Below are 18,431 nucleotides of genomic sequence, written 5' to 3' on the forward strand. Positions count from 1 at the left end.
CCCCAACATGATATGTATTTGGCCGCGGACCCACATCTCACAATATATTGTTCCAGCGACCCCCCAGAAGCAAAGATTTGAGTTAAAAATGTTCGCTTTAAAATATATATATATTAAGGCCGGGCCGTTAACGCCGTTACCGGGCTAAGTTAACGCGGACTCTTATCGTGCGATAAAAAAAGAATTACCGCCGTTAATCTATTCTCAAAGTTGGGTCTGGGAGCCAAAACATTAGCTGATGTAGCTGAGCGAATTACTCTGTGTCTGTGTGTGACTGCAATGCGTGTGTGTGTGTGTGTGTGTGTGTGTGTGGGGGGGGATAGGTGTCGGGTTTCACATGGTGTACAGACCATAGACTGTATAAATGAGATGGACAAACCCCCTCCGCTGCTTTCTACAGACCGAAAATGAAGCCGATTGCTGCAAGACTGTAGGTCCGCCATCTTTCAATACGCGTCAGAATGAGTTCAGACCATTATTGGTTGGGTAACTTGTCAATCAAGAGCGGGGGGCGGGGAATGAATGCTATTGGTTGTGTAGCGTGTCAATCAAATCATCCCGCCCCTCCTAGAGAATAGCCTACTTTATCGTCAATTTTATAATAAATAGAACCATAATTTAGCAAAACGCATATCCTGATGATTGAAAGGAGACTTTAAACTAGCGACTGGAAGCATATAGAATTTATGACAATTTTTATTACAGTAAGAAAATCTAGTCTAAAGTTTGTCAAAAAAACCATTCACTTGCGCTAAAATAAATTCTTTCTGAACTCACAGGTCGGCGCAGGGTAAAACAGCGCCACTCTGGCCATTTTGTCGGCCTCATCGTAAATATCTCAGCCTTGCCCCTTGGTACAGACGTGCGCTACGCACTGCCTCTCATTCATTTCACTCAGACAGAGAGAGGCTGAGTGTGTGTCGGTGCGAGCGTGTTGCTCCACTCGTTAATTCATTTGCTTCAGGTCTGTAAGCCCAGCGAAGATTATTAAAGTGGTCATTGGACAAAAGCAGAGCCTCCGCTACCGTGTTGATGAACAAACATAGCAGTAGTTGGGCGCTGTTTGGTAATACTTGTTGCTATAGAGCATGCTACTGAGTGCTACATGCTAACAACAACAAACAAATGTATGCTAAGCGTGCGGGTGCACACGCGCGCGCGCGCACACACACACACACACACACACACACACACACACACACACACACACACACACACACACACACACACACACACACACACACACACACACACACACACACACACAGTGTAGGACAGTGGTTCTAAAAGTGGGTCCTTATATGGGTCTGTAACTCGGAGTGTACAAACCAAATGGACCCTTATGGGTCTGTAAATTCAGTGTCCAAATGGAACCAATTGTTCACAATTTTCAATGATAGGCCTACTGGAGAAACTTTTCAATAGCAGACTAGATTCTTTTTTGGAAATATATAATGTAGCCTACTCTCAGAGAGTCAATATGGTTTTAGAACTAACAGATCAACATCTCAGGCATTGATGGAATCCATTGAAAGAACCACAGTTGCAATTGGAATATTAATTTACCCCAAAAAAGCTTTTGACACTATCTATCACACCATATTAACAAACAAACTGGAGAAAATTGGTATTAGAGGCATTGCAGTAGACTGGATTAAAACAAAGTTATTTGGACAGACGTCAACAGTTTGTGAAGCTGGGCAAATACAGCTCAAATCATTTGGGCGTCTCCCAGGGGTCAGTATTGGGGCCCAAACTTTTTATTCAATTATTCAATATCAATGATATTTGCCAAGTTTCTTTCTAAGCTGCTGTCACTGGTACTTTTTGCAGTTGACACATTATGTTTTTTGCTCTGGGGATTATCCAGATGATAATATAAAATAATTTGGAATAAACAGGGATTGCTTTTTCAAATGCAGTGTTTACACATGTTTTTCAGACTGGATAAAACTGTTTTTTTTATCGATCATATCGACATCGGTTATATCGGTTATCGGTCATAACAGCAATATATCATATCGGATATCGATATCGGCCAAAATCCCATCGGTGCATCCCTAGAACACACATATTTTGAATGCCTTCGGCAGACTTCAAATGAGCCATTTTAATCTAGATTAATCTAGATTAACTCCAGGATTGCAGATAGATTAATCTAGATTAAAAAAATTAATCTATGCCCACCTCTAATATATATATATATATATATATATCTACCTTACAATTTGAATCCTGCGCCATGTCGGTTGTCCGTTGTATGTATGTATGTATAAGAGTGATGCAACACTGCATCACTCTTACTGTCTGTCTGAAACTTTACATCATCACAACAAACCAACCTGTTACCAAGACGACGATGAGACGGTCGTCCCGAATATGGACACAACGCCAGTGTGACGTAATCTCACGACACGATGAGACGGTCGTCCCGAATATGGACACAACGCCAGTGTGACGTCAGCATGACATCACATCCTACCGACGTCAGCATGACATCACATCCTATGCGCCAAAACTTTACACTACATCATCACAACAAACCAACCTGTTACCAAGACGACGATGACGATGAGACGGTCGTCCCGAATATGGACACAACGCCAGTGTGACGTAATCTCACGACACGATGAGACGGTCGTCCCGAATAGTGTGACGTCAGCATGACATCACATCCTACCGACGTCAGCATGACATCACATCCTACCTATAAATTCTAGGATGCCGTCAGATCGCACCAGTTCGACGGCTTCCATCCTCAACACAACCCACGCCGCCAAAATGACCACCACTTCACCCCACGAAGGAACTCTCTCCACCACAATGACGACAACTTCACCCGACAAAGGTACTCATTCCACTCTGTCTTCTCACACGCCACTTACGCCACGTAATGTATATCTGCAAACTATAAGTAAATGTAGTGGAGTTCTTACATTGGAGCACCACTGCCCATTCAACTACCTCACATCCAACTCTCTTCTCTTCACAGCTCGCATGACATCACATCCTGCCTATAAATTCTAGGATGCCGTCAGATCGCACCAGTTCGACGGCTTCCATAGTGGGTTTTGGTCATTGGAGAGGTGATGCACGTCACCTCTTTCTGAAGTGGGTACTTTCAAAGCCTGCCGTGGATTTAGGAGAGCACAAAACTCTCTCTCACACTGTGAGGTGCCTGTAAGGTGGCACTGCAAAGTGAACGACGCGTCACGCTAGACGTTCGGGCCGCGTAGCGGCCCGAACTTCTAGTATATATACATATTCAAAGATTTGCACACATTTTCAAAAGTAGCAGATCTAAAAGGTCATAGCGTGGCTCTTTCTCCACAATGGACTCACATTGGAATTGAACCAGTATGCTTATTCACACAGTACCTTTCACAGTTACAACATGAATCACCATAAATACTGTATGAGACAAAAGTTAATCAACAGACATCTGTTAATTAAATCTAATCTGATAATCTAATGTGTACAAATGCAATGATTTAATGTTCCACTTTCATGTATTTTAAAACTCAGCTGTTGTCAATACTAACTGGGGAAAAAAGTTTCAAAAGGTTGCCTTTTCTTTTTTTCTTTCCAAGACTTAAAAAAAGTTCTGAATCTTTGAAAATATTTTTGCAAGATTGAAAAAAAGTTTAGAATTTCTTTTAACATCCCAGATCAACATTATACATTTAAGAATGTGCTGATTTACCTGTGTTGTGTTTCACTGATTGATCTGCAATAAACCAGTGGTTCTCAACCTTTTCAGGCCACGACCCCCCAAAATAATCATATTGGAACTGAGGACCCCCCAGCCTGAAAAACACTTGCAATTGTATAGGAGTTGAGGCGTTACATTTAGTTTGACTCGGTTCCCACAGATAAATAGATCTACATGCTCTAAAAGAGCTTGTAGATCGTCTATTTTCAAAAATGTTGCCTCTTTCTTATATTATTTGACAATTTGGCCAATGTTTGTCCAGTTTTTATAGTATAGTTTGTTGATTACTTTTGATGCAGTAATGGTCTTTCTTCTGTTCTTTTTTTTGGTATTAAAAAGGTCTTAAAAGTCCTCTCTTCACTGTCACCTCCCCAAACTCATGTGGGGACCCCCCTGGGGACCCGACCCACAGATTGAGAACCACTGGCCTACACCACAGGTCAAAGGTGATGAGCATGCATTCACATGAACACATTTCTCTCCGTCAGTATATATTACACTGGCACCATGATATGAACACAAAGTATCATCAATCATGGAACACCAAACAAGGATATACAGAAATATTTAAATACATCCATACAGTCATTTGATTACAATCAGCAACACCTGCAATCATAGAACAGTGATTGGCTGGACAGTGACTCACTCTCATGATACACCCTCGTATGTATATGATTGTTGATCATATATTTAGATAGAATATATAATATATTTATAGAATATAAATACTTGTAAGTTTATATATATACATATATGAATTACATTATTACATTCTTTAATTATCTGTCTAATTTGTCTGTGGTGAAAGATTTGGTTTATTTAAATTTTACCATGTTGGTATTATGTAAAAATATAGACGTCAAGCGATGACGCAGTAAGAGGAACAAAGAGGTAGATTAAATACGTTTTATACTTATTCTACTCCTTTTTGAACATGTAGAATTATAGTATTTTGTTGTTGCCTCTGAGGCTTGTTTTCGACATGTTCAAGATGTCATTCATCATCATTAATATGGAAGATAAAGGGAGAAGGGAGAGGGAGTCCCACACACTGTCTTCACTTATAAAGAAATGTATTTAGAATGCAACGTTTCGGCCGCTTGGACCTTCATCAGGCATACTGAACTGTTTCAGGTGAGAGGTACATGATTGGTCAAAAGTAGGCTAATTAGATGTTGCTGTGCTTACTTACTTACTTACTTACATGCACGCACGCACACACACACACACACACACACACACACACACACACACACACACACACACACACACACACACACACACACACACACACACACACACACACACACACACACACACACACACACACACACACACACACACACACACACACACACACACACACACACACACACACACACACGGGGGAGACAAAAGCTATGGAACTCTGACAGGTATTATTTTAAACAATGGAATTGGAAATAATAGACCATATTCACATGGCGGCCATGTTTGCATTTTGCATTGAAGAAACAGGGTGGCATTTCATTCATTTCATTTTCATTCTTTCTTTCTTTCTTTCTTTCTTGAGTTTCTCTTCAACAGAATCATCTTTATTGTCACATCACAGGTTAAAGGTGTAAAGAAGTGGGTGAAATTATCTTTAGTGCAGCTCCATCGTTTTAGTTATTTTCAGAAAGAGAAAGAAAAGAAGACGGGGGGGGGGGCAAGGAGAAAATAAAATATGAATTAAACAAAGATATTTACATACAGTATGTACACAAGGTTAGACATGAGGTGCATACGGTACCGTATATACATGAGGAGACATAAGGTGCATCAGCACCAGCTATACTTTTCATGATATGTGCAATAATCCAGACTGTCCTCTTTCCAGAGACAGATGATGTAACATCATATCTTTAATCTGATTGGCTGATTCTTCTGAACTAAAGAACGAGTCCTCCTTCATTCTCTTTCAGACTCCAGAACTTCTCTTTCAGTAAACATCTGTTTATTCTGATCTGTTTATTCTGATCTGTTTATTCTCATCTGTTTATTCTCATCTGTTTATTCTGATCTATTAAATTCAGTTCAGTTTTGATCAGTGATGATAAAGATTACAGCCACCCTCCTCATCCTCTCCTCTGTACTTCATGTCAAAGCGATCCCAGGAAGTAAGTACATTATATTTATGTTATTATATAATATATACATTTACAGTATATCTACTGTCTGTTATTATATAAAACCAAATAAGAACGATGCACAATACAAACAAATGACACACATGCACGCACGCACGCACGCACGCGCACACAGACACACACACACACACACACACACACACACACACACACACACACACACACACACACACACACACACACACACACACACACACACACAGATCACATGACCAGTGTGTTTTTAAAGACATTTGATGGTTTCAGCAGTGAGATGTAATGAGGCTTGGATTGATGTTTAATGAACCTGAACAGCATTTTACCAGTGACGCTGAACACACACACACACACACACTCATACGCACACACGCACACGCACACACACACACACGCACACACACACACACACACACACACACACACACACACACACACACACACACACACACACACACACACACACACACACACACACACACACACACAGCGATGTTAGCCTCTGTCAGTAGGGGGGGTCAAGATTTTGTCGGGGTGGGGGGGGGGCGGAATGGAACTCTGACTGGTATTATTTTACACTATGGAATTGGAAAAAATAAACCGTATTCACATGGTGGCCATTGGCCAATTTTTTCATTTTGCAGTGAAGAAACGGGGTGGCATTTCATTAACTTAATAGCAAAATGGACGCCGTGTGAATATGATCTTCAGAGACCACACCCCCTTGTCACCCTGCATAATAATACATTATGTGCAGAGTAGACCAGTGGAGTGCTCCAGCATTTTATTTGGGTTTTCTCTTCTGAAGTGACCAGATATTTTACTTTCTGATTCAAGTTGTCCCCCTTTCTGTCTGTCTGTCTGTCTGTCTGTCTGTCTGTCTGTCTGTCTGTCTGTCTGTCTGTCTGTCTGTCTGTCTGTCTTTCTTTCTTGTGTTCCTCTTCAACATAATCAGAATCATCTATATTGTCACATCACAGGTTAAAGGTGTAAAGAAGTGGGTGAAATAATTGTTTGTGCAGCTCCATTTTAGTTATTTTCAGAAAGAAAAGAAGACGGGGATGGGGGGGTTAAGGAGAGAATACAAGAGGAATTAAACAAAGATATGTGCATACTGTATGTGCATGAGGTTAGACACAAGGTACAGTACATGAGGTTAGACATAAGATGCATACGGTACAGCATGTAAATGAGGAGACATAAGGTGCATGAGCAGCAAATATATACTGTTCATGATATGTGCAATAATCAAGACTGTCGTCTTCTTGGAAACAGATGATGTAACATCATATCTTTAATCTGATTGGCTGATTCTTCTAAACTACAGAACAGATCCTCCTTCAGTCTCTTTCAGACTCCAGAACTTCTCTTTCAGTAAACATCTGTTTATTCTGATCTGTTTATTCTAATCTGTTTATTCTGATCTGTTTATTCTGAACAGATCCTCCTTCAGTCTCTTTCAGACTCCAGAACTTCTCTTTCAGTAAACATCTGTTTATTCTGATCTGTTTATTCTAATCTGTTTATTCTGATCTGTTTATTCTGATCTGTTTATTCTGATCTGTTTATTCTCATCTGTTTATTCTCATCTGTTTATTCTGATCTGTTTATTCTCATCTGTTTATTCTATCTATTAAATTCAGTTCAGTTTTGATCAGTGATGATGAAGATTACAGCCACCCTCCTCATCCTCTCCTCTGTACTTCATGTCAAAGCGATCCCAGGAAGTAAGTACATTATATTTATGTTATTATATCATACTAGAAGCTCGGCCGCCCTTCAGGCGGCCGAGGGTCTAGCCCTTCGGGTGGCCGAGGGTCTAGTCGGGGACCGGCCTACACAGGAACGATGTAAATAGGGAATGAATGCTCCACCCTTTAAATCAAACCCCATTATACCTGTTGTCATAGGACCCGTTTTGGCCATCTGTTTGCCTGTGTCCATTTATGCCCATCTGTGTGTGCATTTATGCCCATATATGGAGCTATCTGTGTCTGTGATATATGGACATCTCTGTATGTGTCTGGGTGTGTCCCTTTTATGCCCGTATATGGAGATCTCTGTGTCTGTCTGTGTCCATTTATGCCCATTATCCTAAAGGAGTTCGCTATAAACAATGTTGTCAGTAATGCCCTTGTCATTATCCACAATGAAAACTTTTACAGCGCTGGCTCTCTTTCCTCTAGAGAAGGCTGTGTAGAGTTGGCCATGAGCGACCACAGGTTTAGGCAAGTAGATGCCAACTCGTTCATTCTCTTGGCCCTGACCCTTATTGATTGTAACAGAGAATGCTAAGCGGATAGGGAACTGTCGTCTAATGAAGGTGAAGGGAAGCTCACCTCTGTCATAGTGAGGTATTCTTGGTAGGAAGATTGTTTCACCCCTGTTTGTGCCTACTGCAATCTCACACTCAATGACTCTGTCCATCATTTGCATTACCACCATTCTGGTGCCATTCTTGAGAGTGCGGTCAGGACCTGATTGCAGGTTTCTAAGCAGCATGACTGAAACCTTTTGCGTTAGTTCCGGAAAACCGCATATCGGGTCGGGTCGAAGCCTAGCTAAGAACGTAGGCAAAGGTCTGAGCTATCTGCGTGCGAAATTGTGTTTCAGACACAGTGCCGGTTCCCCCTTTGATGCAAACCCCATTATACCTGTTGTCATAGTTTTATGCCCATATATGGAGATCTCTGTATCTGGTTGTCTGTGTCCCTTTATGCCCATAATGGAGATCTCTGTATCTGTCTGTGCCTTCGACTGTGTTGCAGACACAGTGCCGGTTCCCCCTTTAATGCAAACCCCATTATACCAGTTGTCATTGGACCCGTTTTGACTTTATTATGGAGATCTCTGGATCTGTCTGTCTGTTTCCCTTTCATGCCCATATATGGGGATCTATGTATCTGTTTGTATGTGTCCTTTTATGCCCATATATGGCATATATCTCTGTCGCTTTTTGTTTGTTTCTTCTTTAAGCAGAATATGCAGCCTGCATAAATCTGCATCATTCAAGTCATCATCCCAGTCCCACGCTTTGTTTCTCTTTTCTTTTTTGTAGCGGGAGAGTTCAGCTTGAGTTTTTTTGGATTACTTGTTTTTTGTTGGTCTTGTGCTGTTGATTTAGCTTGTCTTATGTTTGTCTCCCCGTCTGCACCTCATCCAACTCAGATCTTGACTGATCCTTGTTTTCTTCAGTAAAAGCAGCACAGTTAATTAATTCTTCATCACCGATCTCATCAAAAAAACTGTCTCCTCCTCTGTCTGCTCCTCCTGTCTTCCTACAAGATGTTGACTGTTCCATCTGCTCCCCAGGAACACTGTCTCCTCCTCCGTCTGCTCCTCCTGTCTGGCCAGCAGATGTTGACTGTCCCATCTGATCCCCAGCAACAGCCTTATTAGCTTTCCATTTCGCATCCCAATCGAGTTTTGTAATTCTTTGGTTCATTTTTCTTTTTTCCTGCTCCAGTTTTTGTATATAAAGAAGGACTTGAGTCGATGTCTTGAAGGCCTGCTCCTGCAATTCCTTCCGGCTTTCCATGAACTTGCACTGATAATTTAGAAGTACCAAGTTGTTACGAATTATTTCTCCTTCACCGGGGTTTAGCTTTGGTAGCTTTTCTGGAGTACTCATTTTTTTGAGAGCTGCTTATAGACTATATGCAGAGGTCTGTCAAGAGTGCTGGACTTAGCTTAGAAGCCGGCTTTTTGTTGACTCATCTAGTGTATGTGATGCCTTTTATGAAGTGATGTCATGAGTCAGCGCTTGCTCCGGAACAGCCCGATGTCAGTCATCTCCGCATACGGAGATTCCAAACCTTTCGTGCCGGATCCGAAAAACTGTGTATCGGGTCGGGTCGAGGCCTAGCTAAGATCGTAGGCAAAGGTCTGAGCTATCTGTGTGCGAAATTTGGAGTCTGTAGCACCAACCATGTGCTTTCAGGGCTCATCCATGCGATTCGGGCCAATTTGGATTCCGTGGGCAAAGGTCTGAGCTATCTGTGTGCGAAATTTGGAGTCTGTAGCACCAACCATGTGCTTTCAGGGCTCATCCATGCGATTCGGGCCAATTTGGATTCGGCGTCCACGGCGTCCATTGGCTTCAATTAGTAGTCAGGACTCCGCATATGGAGATTCCGAACCTTTCGCGTTGGTTCCGGAAAACCGCATATCGGGTCGGGTCGAGGCCTAGCTAAGATCGTAGGCAAAGGTCTGAGCTATCTGTGTGCGAAATTTGGAGTCTGTAGCACCAACCATGTGCTGTCAGGGCTCATCCATGCGATTTGGCCCAATTCGGCCTCGGCTTCAATTAGTAGTCACGATATACATTTATATCTACTGTTATTATATAAAACCAAATATGAACGATGCCAATACAACACACACACACACACACACACACACACACACACACACACACACACACACACACACACACACACACACACACACACACACACACACACACACACACACACACACACACCTTTTACTACCTGTATATACAGTATTGGATCTTGAATGTTGGTCCAAATACATAAACATTAAAACAGATGTTAGGAACTGTTGCTGTGACATCATGAAATAAATCATTCTGTATGAATTACTTTCATAATAAAATACAAAACAAAAAACATTTGAATCTGTTTCAGTGAATAAAACGTTTGACAGGAAGTTACTTTTAATATCCAACCTTTCACTTCATATAAAAACCAAACATGCTGTGGTGTAAAGTAACTAATTACATTTTACTCAAGTACTGCACTCAAGTACAATTTTGAGGTACTTATACTTTATCTTTACTGGAGTATTTCCAATTTCCAGTACTTTTACTTCTACTCCACTACATCTCACTGGCAAATATTGTACTTTTACTCCAATACAATTATTTGAAAACTTTAGTTACTTTGCAGATATAAATTATAGCATTATAAAAAATACATTAACCACTTTAGCCCTATTTTTTACCTAGGCTGTTTGAAAATAGCTGATCTACAAGCGCACAACGCGTTGTGTGCTTGTAGATCTGCTATTTTCAAACATTTTAGTACTTTTACTTTTGGTACTTTAAATACATTTTTATAGCAATACGTTTGTACTTTTACTCAAGTATATTTTTCAATTCCGGACTTTTACTTGTAACAGAGTACTTCTAAATTGCAGTATTGATACTTTTACTTAAGTGATATATTTGAGTACTTTTTCCACCACTGCAAACATGATTGTTTAACATGATGATTATGTGTTATTGTCACTGTGAAGAAGTTTGTTGTTGAATTTAATGTCATCTTTTTTTATTTCCAGTGTTCCATGAGGACATTAATGTCCTTGGCTGTTCAGACACAGTTAAAGACCCATATAAAGAGCACATGTTTGCACTGGATGGTGAAGTGATGATGTACGCAGACTTCAACAAAGGGAAGGTGGTGGAGCCTCAGCCTCCGTTTGTAGATCATATGCCCTACCCTGCAGGAGCTTATGATTATGCTTTGGGTCAGCAGAAGACCTGCAAACACAACCTGGACACCATTCGCTCTGCCTTGAAGAAACCACCAGTGAAAGGTACATGAATACTATGAACACAATAGTTATTAACTAAAACGGTTGAATATATTTAACATTAATGAAAATGTTTAAACATGTATATTAAGCATTTATGGTGAAATGTTTTCTAAATAATATGTATTTCTAGTAAACATGAATATGTGCTCAAGGTGCTTTATTTTTATTTTATTTAACAAATCTACGCATTAGTATGTACTTGTATTGTACTTTTAGTATTGTACTTTTACTCCACACAATTATTTGAAAACTTTAGTTACTAGTTACTTTGTTGATTTTTATTATTATTACAAAACATACAGTAACCACTTCAGCCCTATAGGCCATTTGAAAATAGCCGATCTACAAGCTCACAATGCGTCACTAATCACGATTTGATGCATTGTGAGCTTGTAGATCTGCTATTTTCAAAAGATTTGTATACATTTCAAGACTTGAAATGGGACATTTTGTATAATGAGTATTTTTACTTTTTGTACTTTAAGTACATTTTGATGCAAATACTATATAATAATAATATATATATATATAATAATATAGAGAAATACAGAGTATTTTTTATTTTTGATACTTTTTGAAACTTTTAAGTAAAACATTTGAGTACTTTTTCCACCACTGAAGGATGGTAGAGTGTGTTACTTTATGGTTGTTTAATTTATTGATCAATATAAAAAAGCTCGTGAGCTTGTAGAGTGTAGGGTGGGCGTGGCCTATCACCTTGGGGGGTTGGTTTGAATCTGTGGGTGTGGCCAAACACTTGGGGGGGGGGGTTAAAATAATAATCCTATTTCAACTGGATGGGACCCCCCAAAATAATCCTATTTGAACTGGAGACCCCCCAAAATTGTAATATTGATTGACCTGGTATCCTATAGTTTCTTTGAGGCTCTTCATTGTTCTCTCTACTCTCTATATGTGACTATTTACCTTGTTTGCTGACTAGAGTCACTGATGGGAAAAGTACTCAAATGTTTTATTAAGTAAAATAATCAATGCTGCAATCTAGAAGTACTCTGTTACAAGTAAAAGTCCTGAATTCATGAATGACTTGAGTAAAAGTACAAAAGTATTTGCATCAAAATGTACTTAAAGTACCAAAAGTACTAAAATGTTTGAACATAGCAGATCTACAAGCTCGTAGCGCGGCACTCGGTGCCGCGCTACGAGCTTGTCGATCTTCTATTTCAAATAGCCTATATATAGTAGGTATAAAAAAGGGGTTATCCTGGAAATACATGATGGGGTCTGACAGACAGACAGACAGACAGACAGACAGACAGACAGACAGACAGACAGACAGACAGACAGACAACTGGACACATAGAGAAACTAAACTTAACTGGTAACTCAATCTCATTGTATTTAAGATATTCAATATACATTCAAAACATTTTAATGCTATATTTCACATTCTGAACCTATTTTAGACTTTATGTAGTGACATATTGGGCCGATAGGGGGCAGTTAGCCTAGTGTTGATATTATACAGATGATAATAAAACTGAACATTAATGACATTTTTAATTGTCTATTTCCAGATGGATATGTGTTCTATGAGGCTAACCGCTGTGTGTTCAACTCCAGTGAGCTGAAGGACATACAGTACATATACTCAATGAATTTCGATGGTGATGAGTTCCTCAGGTGGGACAGTAGAGTAGATCAGTATGTTGGATACACTGAGTTTGGTGTGAAGAACGCAGAGCGCTTCAATAAAGATCCTACAACACTGGCTGTGAGGAGAGCAGAACGAGAAAGACTCTGCAAACACAACATTGAGATCAGATACTCCTCTGTTCTGAACAAGAGAGGTGAGCTGATCTCAGAGCAGCACTCAACACTCATCACCTCATAAACTATAACATGAAATCACATGATTCTATTCAGAGATGATTAATGGTGTTAATATTGATCTGATAATGATTATAAAACATTACTTAATCTGCTGAGAAACATTTCAGATCCTCTTAACCCATTAAGATCTGAAGAAGCATCTGTGTCACATTTTGATTTGAGCTAAAAAGCATTATTTTACACTTTGGCTATTAAAAAAATAGCAGATCTACAAGCTCATAGCGCGGCACCGAGTGCCGCGCTATGAGCTTGTAGATCTGCTATTTTTTTTAAATCAAGAAAATGTGTGTAAATTCATATATTTATATTATTTTAAAGCTAACATTTTTAACTCAAATCTTGGCTTCTGGGGGTCCCTGGAACAAAGTATTTTGAGATGGGCGTCGGCATTTTGGGTGGTCCTTTACAAGAAAAAGTTTGAGAACTACTGATAAAGCAACAATAGTTTTTCATTAAACTGGATTTAGAAGTAAAATTGTAAAATCGGCCTCAGGTCTTAATGGTTTAAACACTTAAAGGGATAGTTCACCCCAAAAATGACTTATTTTCTATCAATTACACCCCATGAAGCCTTGAATTCATGGAGATTTTTTAGTTTTTGTCGCATTCCTGAGACAATAATTTGATTGATTAATTTGGAAAGATGCTAATGTCTCTGGTAGGAGACTCAAAGGAGACTCTTTGAGTCTCCTATTGGAGAGACCGCCGGTCATCAAATTTATGGCTTAGGAATGCGACAAAAACTAAAGAAAATCTAGTTCTAGTTCAAGGCTAGGTCTAGTGCTACAGTCTGCAGATTATGGTGGTAGATTGGGAGTGAGTCTGCAGCTCTAACTGCAATGGGCAGTTCGTTCCACCGTTTGGGAGCCAGAAGGGAGAAGAGTCTAGGACGTGAGGAGCGTTGTCCAGGGTGTTTTAGATAAGGAAAAAGAGTCTATGACGTGAGGAGCGTTGTCCAGGGTGTTTTAGAGAAGATTCTGACTGCTTCCCTGTAGCTGATCTGAGTGAGCGGGAGGGGTTGTAAGCCTGTTGAAGCTTTCTAGATCATTTGGATCTCATTTGGATAATATACAATTATTAATGATAATGACATGTTCAAATGACTGGTATATATTAGTAAGTGTAATAATAATGATAAGGGTAATAATAATAATAATAATACGGGTAATAATAATAATAATAATAATAATAATAATAATAATAATAATAATAATAATAATAATCTTATTTATCCAGTGGAGCCCAAAGTGAGACTGAAGTCAGAGACTCCCCCTCGTCGTGGTGAACACACTCACATGCTGAGGTGCAGCAGCTACGACTTCTATCCTAAAGTGATCCTGGTGACCTGGTGGATAGGTCAAGAACCTTTGACCTCTGGTCTCTTCTCTACCGCTGAGCTGTCTGATGGAGACTGGTACTACCAGTACCACTCCTACCTGGAGTACACACCCAGGTACACACCTAACAGACACCTATACATAGAAATACACACCTAATAGACACCTCTACTGGTACTACCAGTGGGTGTGTGTGTGTGTGTGTGTGTGTGTGTGTGTGTGTGTGTGTGTGTGTGTGTGTGTGTGTGTGTGTGTGTGTGTGTGTGTGTGTGTGTGTGTGTGTGTGTGTTACAGATCAGGAGAGAAGATCACATGCATGGTGGAACATCCCAGCCTGACCGCGCCTATCAAGATGGACTGGGGTCAGTTACTGTAATCTAGTGTAATCTACTGTCAAAATAGCAGATATAAAAGCTCATAGCGCGGCACCGAGTGCCGCACTATGAGCTTGTAGATCTGCTATTTTTGAAAAATCGTGAACATTTGTGCAAATCTTTGAATATATATTTTTTTAAAGCAAACACTTTTCTGTCAAATGTCTCTCAACATATGTCTTGATTTTTCTGAAAAAATATATCAGTGGTGCTCAAACGTTTTCTTGTCAAGGACCCCCAAATTGATGTTTTTGGCCGCTGATCGCCATCAAAATATTTTGTTCCAGAAGAAAATGTTTGAGTTAAAAATGTTGTTTCAAAAATAAAATATATAAATTATATTCAAAAATTTGCACAAATGTTCCATTTTTTTCAAAGATAGCAGATCTACAAGCTCATAGCGCGACAAGCGGTGTCGCGCTATGATAAAAGACCTGAAGCTGATAAACAGATTGATTTGATAAAAGCAGATGAAAGAGTCATCATGGTTTTATCAATGTGAAAACAAGACAGTTTTCTAAGACAGAACAAGCGCTGATGTTCTTTTTTACAAACTGCCTCACAGTTCTGAGTCTATGACTCTGTCCCAAGATACTTTCTGCACATTCCACAGCCTGGTTTATAATCATCATAGTAAAAGGTTGATTCATGTCTTCTAAAATCTATCATCATATCCTTTGTTTTGGATGTATTTAGCTCTAAGAAGGACATGTCACATCAGGTGACAAACTCCTCAAGGACTGGACCAATAGGGTTGGACTCATTATTACTGAACAGACTCACAATGACTGTGTCGTCTGTTTATTGTTTATTGTGTTTGGTTGTTGTAGCTTATTGTCAGATGACTCCATGTCTGAGTCAGTGAAGAACAAGGTGTTTTAATCTACTGTAATAATATGATATATGATATATGATATATGATATGATATGATATGATATGATATAATATAATATAATATGACATCATTGTATTGTCAGATTTCTCCATGCCAGAGTCAGTGAAGAACAAGGTGTTTAATCTGCTGTAATAATATGATATATGATATATGATATAATATGATATAATATAATATAATATAATATAATATAATATAATATAATATAATATAATATAATATGACATCATTGTATTGTCAGATTTCTCCATGCCAGAGTCAGTGAAGAACAAGGTGGCCATGGGAGCATCAGGTCTGGTTCTGGGTCTGGTCTTGTTCCTGTCTGGATTCATCTACTTCCAGTGGAAGAAAAGAGGTGATTAGCATGTTTGATTAACATGTTTTTAACATGTTTCATTAATTATTATACTACCAGTGGAACAAATGAGGTCAGATCAACAGAGGATCACATGACAGTGGCAGCGGTGGCCTAGTGGTTAGAGGGGCGGCCTTGATACCGGAAGGTCCCTAGTTCGATTCCCCAATTCATCACATCCATCATGAGTCACCGCTGAATAGCCCTTGAGCAAGGCTTCCATGCAGGGTCTGGCTGTAAATAAGTTCCGCACTTAGTCCAACACCCTGGGTAAACAACAAACTTTGCTTTGCTTTGCTTTGCTTTGACATGTGGAACCCTCACAGAAATGCAAACAAACAAACAAACAAACATGTAAAGCCACAACCTAAACTGGTTTATATTGGTTTAGAACCTTAACCGGTTTATACCAATTTAGATAACCTAGTTAGAGGTAAAAGTGTGTTCTATGTTGTCACATTTAGCTTTAATACATCAGTGTTACATTTAGAGTAAACACAATACAGTACATATGATTTATTTGTGTGTCTGCTTTAACTGTCTCTCTTCTTCTTCTATCAGGTCGTATTCTGGTGCCCACAACCAATGATGATCTTTAGACTCCTTCCACACACCCAGGTTCACTTCCTCTTTCTTTTCACTGAACTTTTTTCTTTTTGTTTATGTATAAAAGTGTATAAAAATAGAAAACACACACAAAACAACATGCTTGTGTAAGAAGTGAAATAACTAGCCTGGTAAACCATCCTGGTCGCGTGAATTTACATTATCATGTGTCTTCTGCTTAATTTATTATAATAATGAATCTAATAATCAAATGTAATAATCAAATGATTTGTTGTATCAGACAACACTGTGACAATGTGGTCAGATGAGGGGGGGGGGTTTGTGTGTCTTCATCAGTTTGATGAACCGCCCACACTAATTGGGACTCCCTCTTCCTTTGGTGTGTCGCCCAGGTGGCGCCTAAACCCTGACCTTTAACCTCACATAAACTATGTCTATAAACCTAACCTTAACCCTAACCTTACTAATAACTTGTTCATGATCTATTAACCATTTATAGCATAGTTTTAAATCATTCCATCTTTAACCATTAACACACATTTAACAAGTTATCAATAACACATTAAGTAATAATTTGGGAATGATTCATTTACTATTATAAGGGAATGTTATTCTAAAGTGTTAACATGTTCACACAGTTAATACATTCTGATTCTTAATGGTTTATTGTCTTTTCACAGAACACCTGGGTGTGTTTTCAGAGAAGCAGAGAGTCATCCCTGGTGGAGAGAGGAGGAAATACATGTGTGTCCATTCAGCTTTTAAATACTCATAACAGCAGCACAATGATGACATCATCAACCTTTTTCACTAATGTGTCCTTTAAACAATTCAAAATGCTAATTGACTAGTTAAGAGTAACGAAAATGACTGTCTTTTCCCGGTGTTTCGCCCAGGTCGACGTGGTTTTGAGGTGAGGTTAAAGTTAGGGTTAAAGTTAGGTTTATAGACATAGTTTATGTGAGGTTAAAGGTCAGGGTTTAGGCGCCACCTGGGCGACACACCAAAGGAAGAGGGAGTCCCAATTAGTGTGGGCGGTTCATCAAATTACTTTGTATAGTTTCTTTCTTCAGAAAACACAAGAATAATATTTCAGTTCTACACTATATTGAAACATTAAATTAATGATCACACACACAACCAGAGTTCTTCATAACATATATAATATTAATATCCATCTGAATGGAAGTCAGTCAACCATGTTTGTGAAAAAGGTTTTATTATTTTATAATTGACCATAAGTAATTTATTATTATGTAATCATTTGTAATGTGTGATAATTAATGTGTTAGGGTCATCATGACATCACTATTTCCCTGTGATGGGTGGACCTGGTCCTCTAGGGTGGTCTGAGGTGATGGGTGGACCTGGTCCTCTAGGGTGGTCTGAGGTGATTATTTATCTTTCCGTTTTTCAGCTCCACTGTTGTGTTTCTATCCGTTCCTTCCCCCCTGGGATCTGGGCCCCTGATCATGAATGATTTGAAGTTCAGATGTTAGATTTTGGCTTTAATTTGCTTGGTTTGAATGGAATGTCACAATATCAATAAAGGAATGAGAAAACATCATTGTGCCTCATGTTCTCTTAAATGTCACTGCAGGTGGGTTGTCAATTTCAACCAATCAAGAGA

The 18,431-nt window shown here is 39.3% G+C and overlaps 1 protein-coding gene across 1 annotated transcript; it reads left to right on the forward strand.

Moving 5' to 3' along the window:
* Positions 1–7,497: 7,497 nt before the first annotated feature.
* On the forward strand, positions 7,498–17,718 carry LOC311044121 (HLA class II histocompatibility antigen, DP beta 1 chain-like; the record flags this gene model as incomplete). Its single annotated transcript, XM_084055541.1, has 5 exons — positions 7,498–7,586; positions 11,161–11,418; positions 12,957–13,229; positions 14,509–14,612; positions 17,698–17,718. The coding sequence occupies exons 1-5, from the start codon at positions 7,520–7,522 to the stop codon at positions 17,716–17,718; spliced, it is 723 nt and encodes a 240-aa protein (XP_083911667.1). The 5' UTR covers positions 7,498–7,519.
* Positions 17,719–18,431: the final 713 nt, after the last annotated feature.

Source organism: Gymnoscopelus microlampas (genome assembly GCF_963454915.1).
Source record: "Gymnoscopelus microlampas genome assembly, chromosome: 4".
Lineage (NCBI taxonomy): Eukaryota > Metazoa > Chordata > Actinopteri > Myctophiformes > Myctophidae > Gymnoscopelus > Gymnoscopelus microlampas.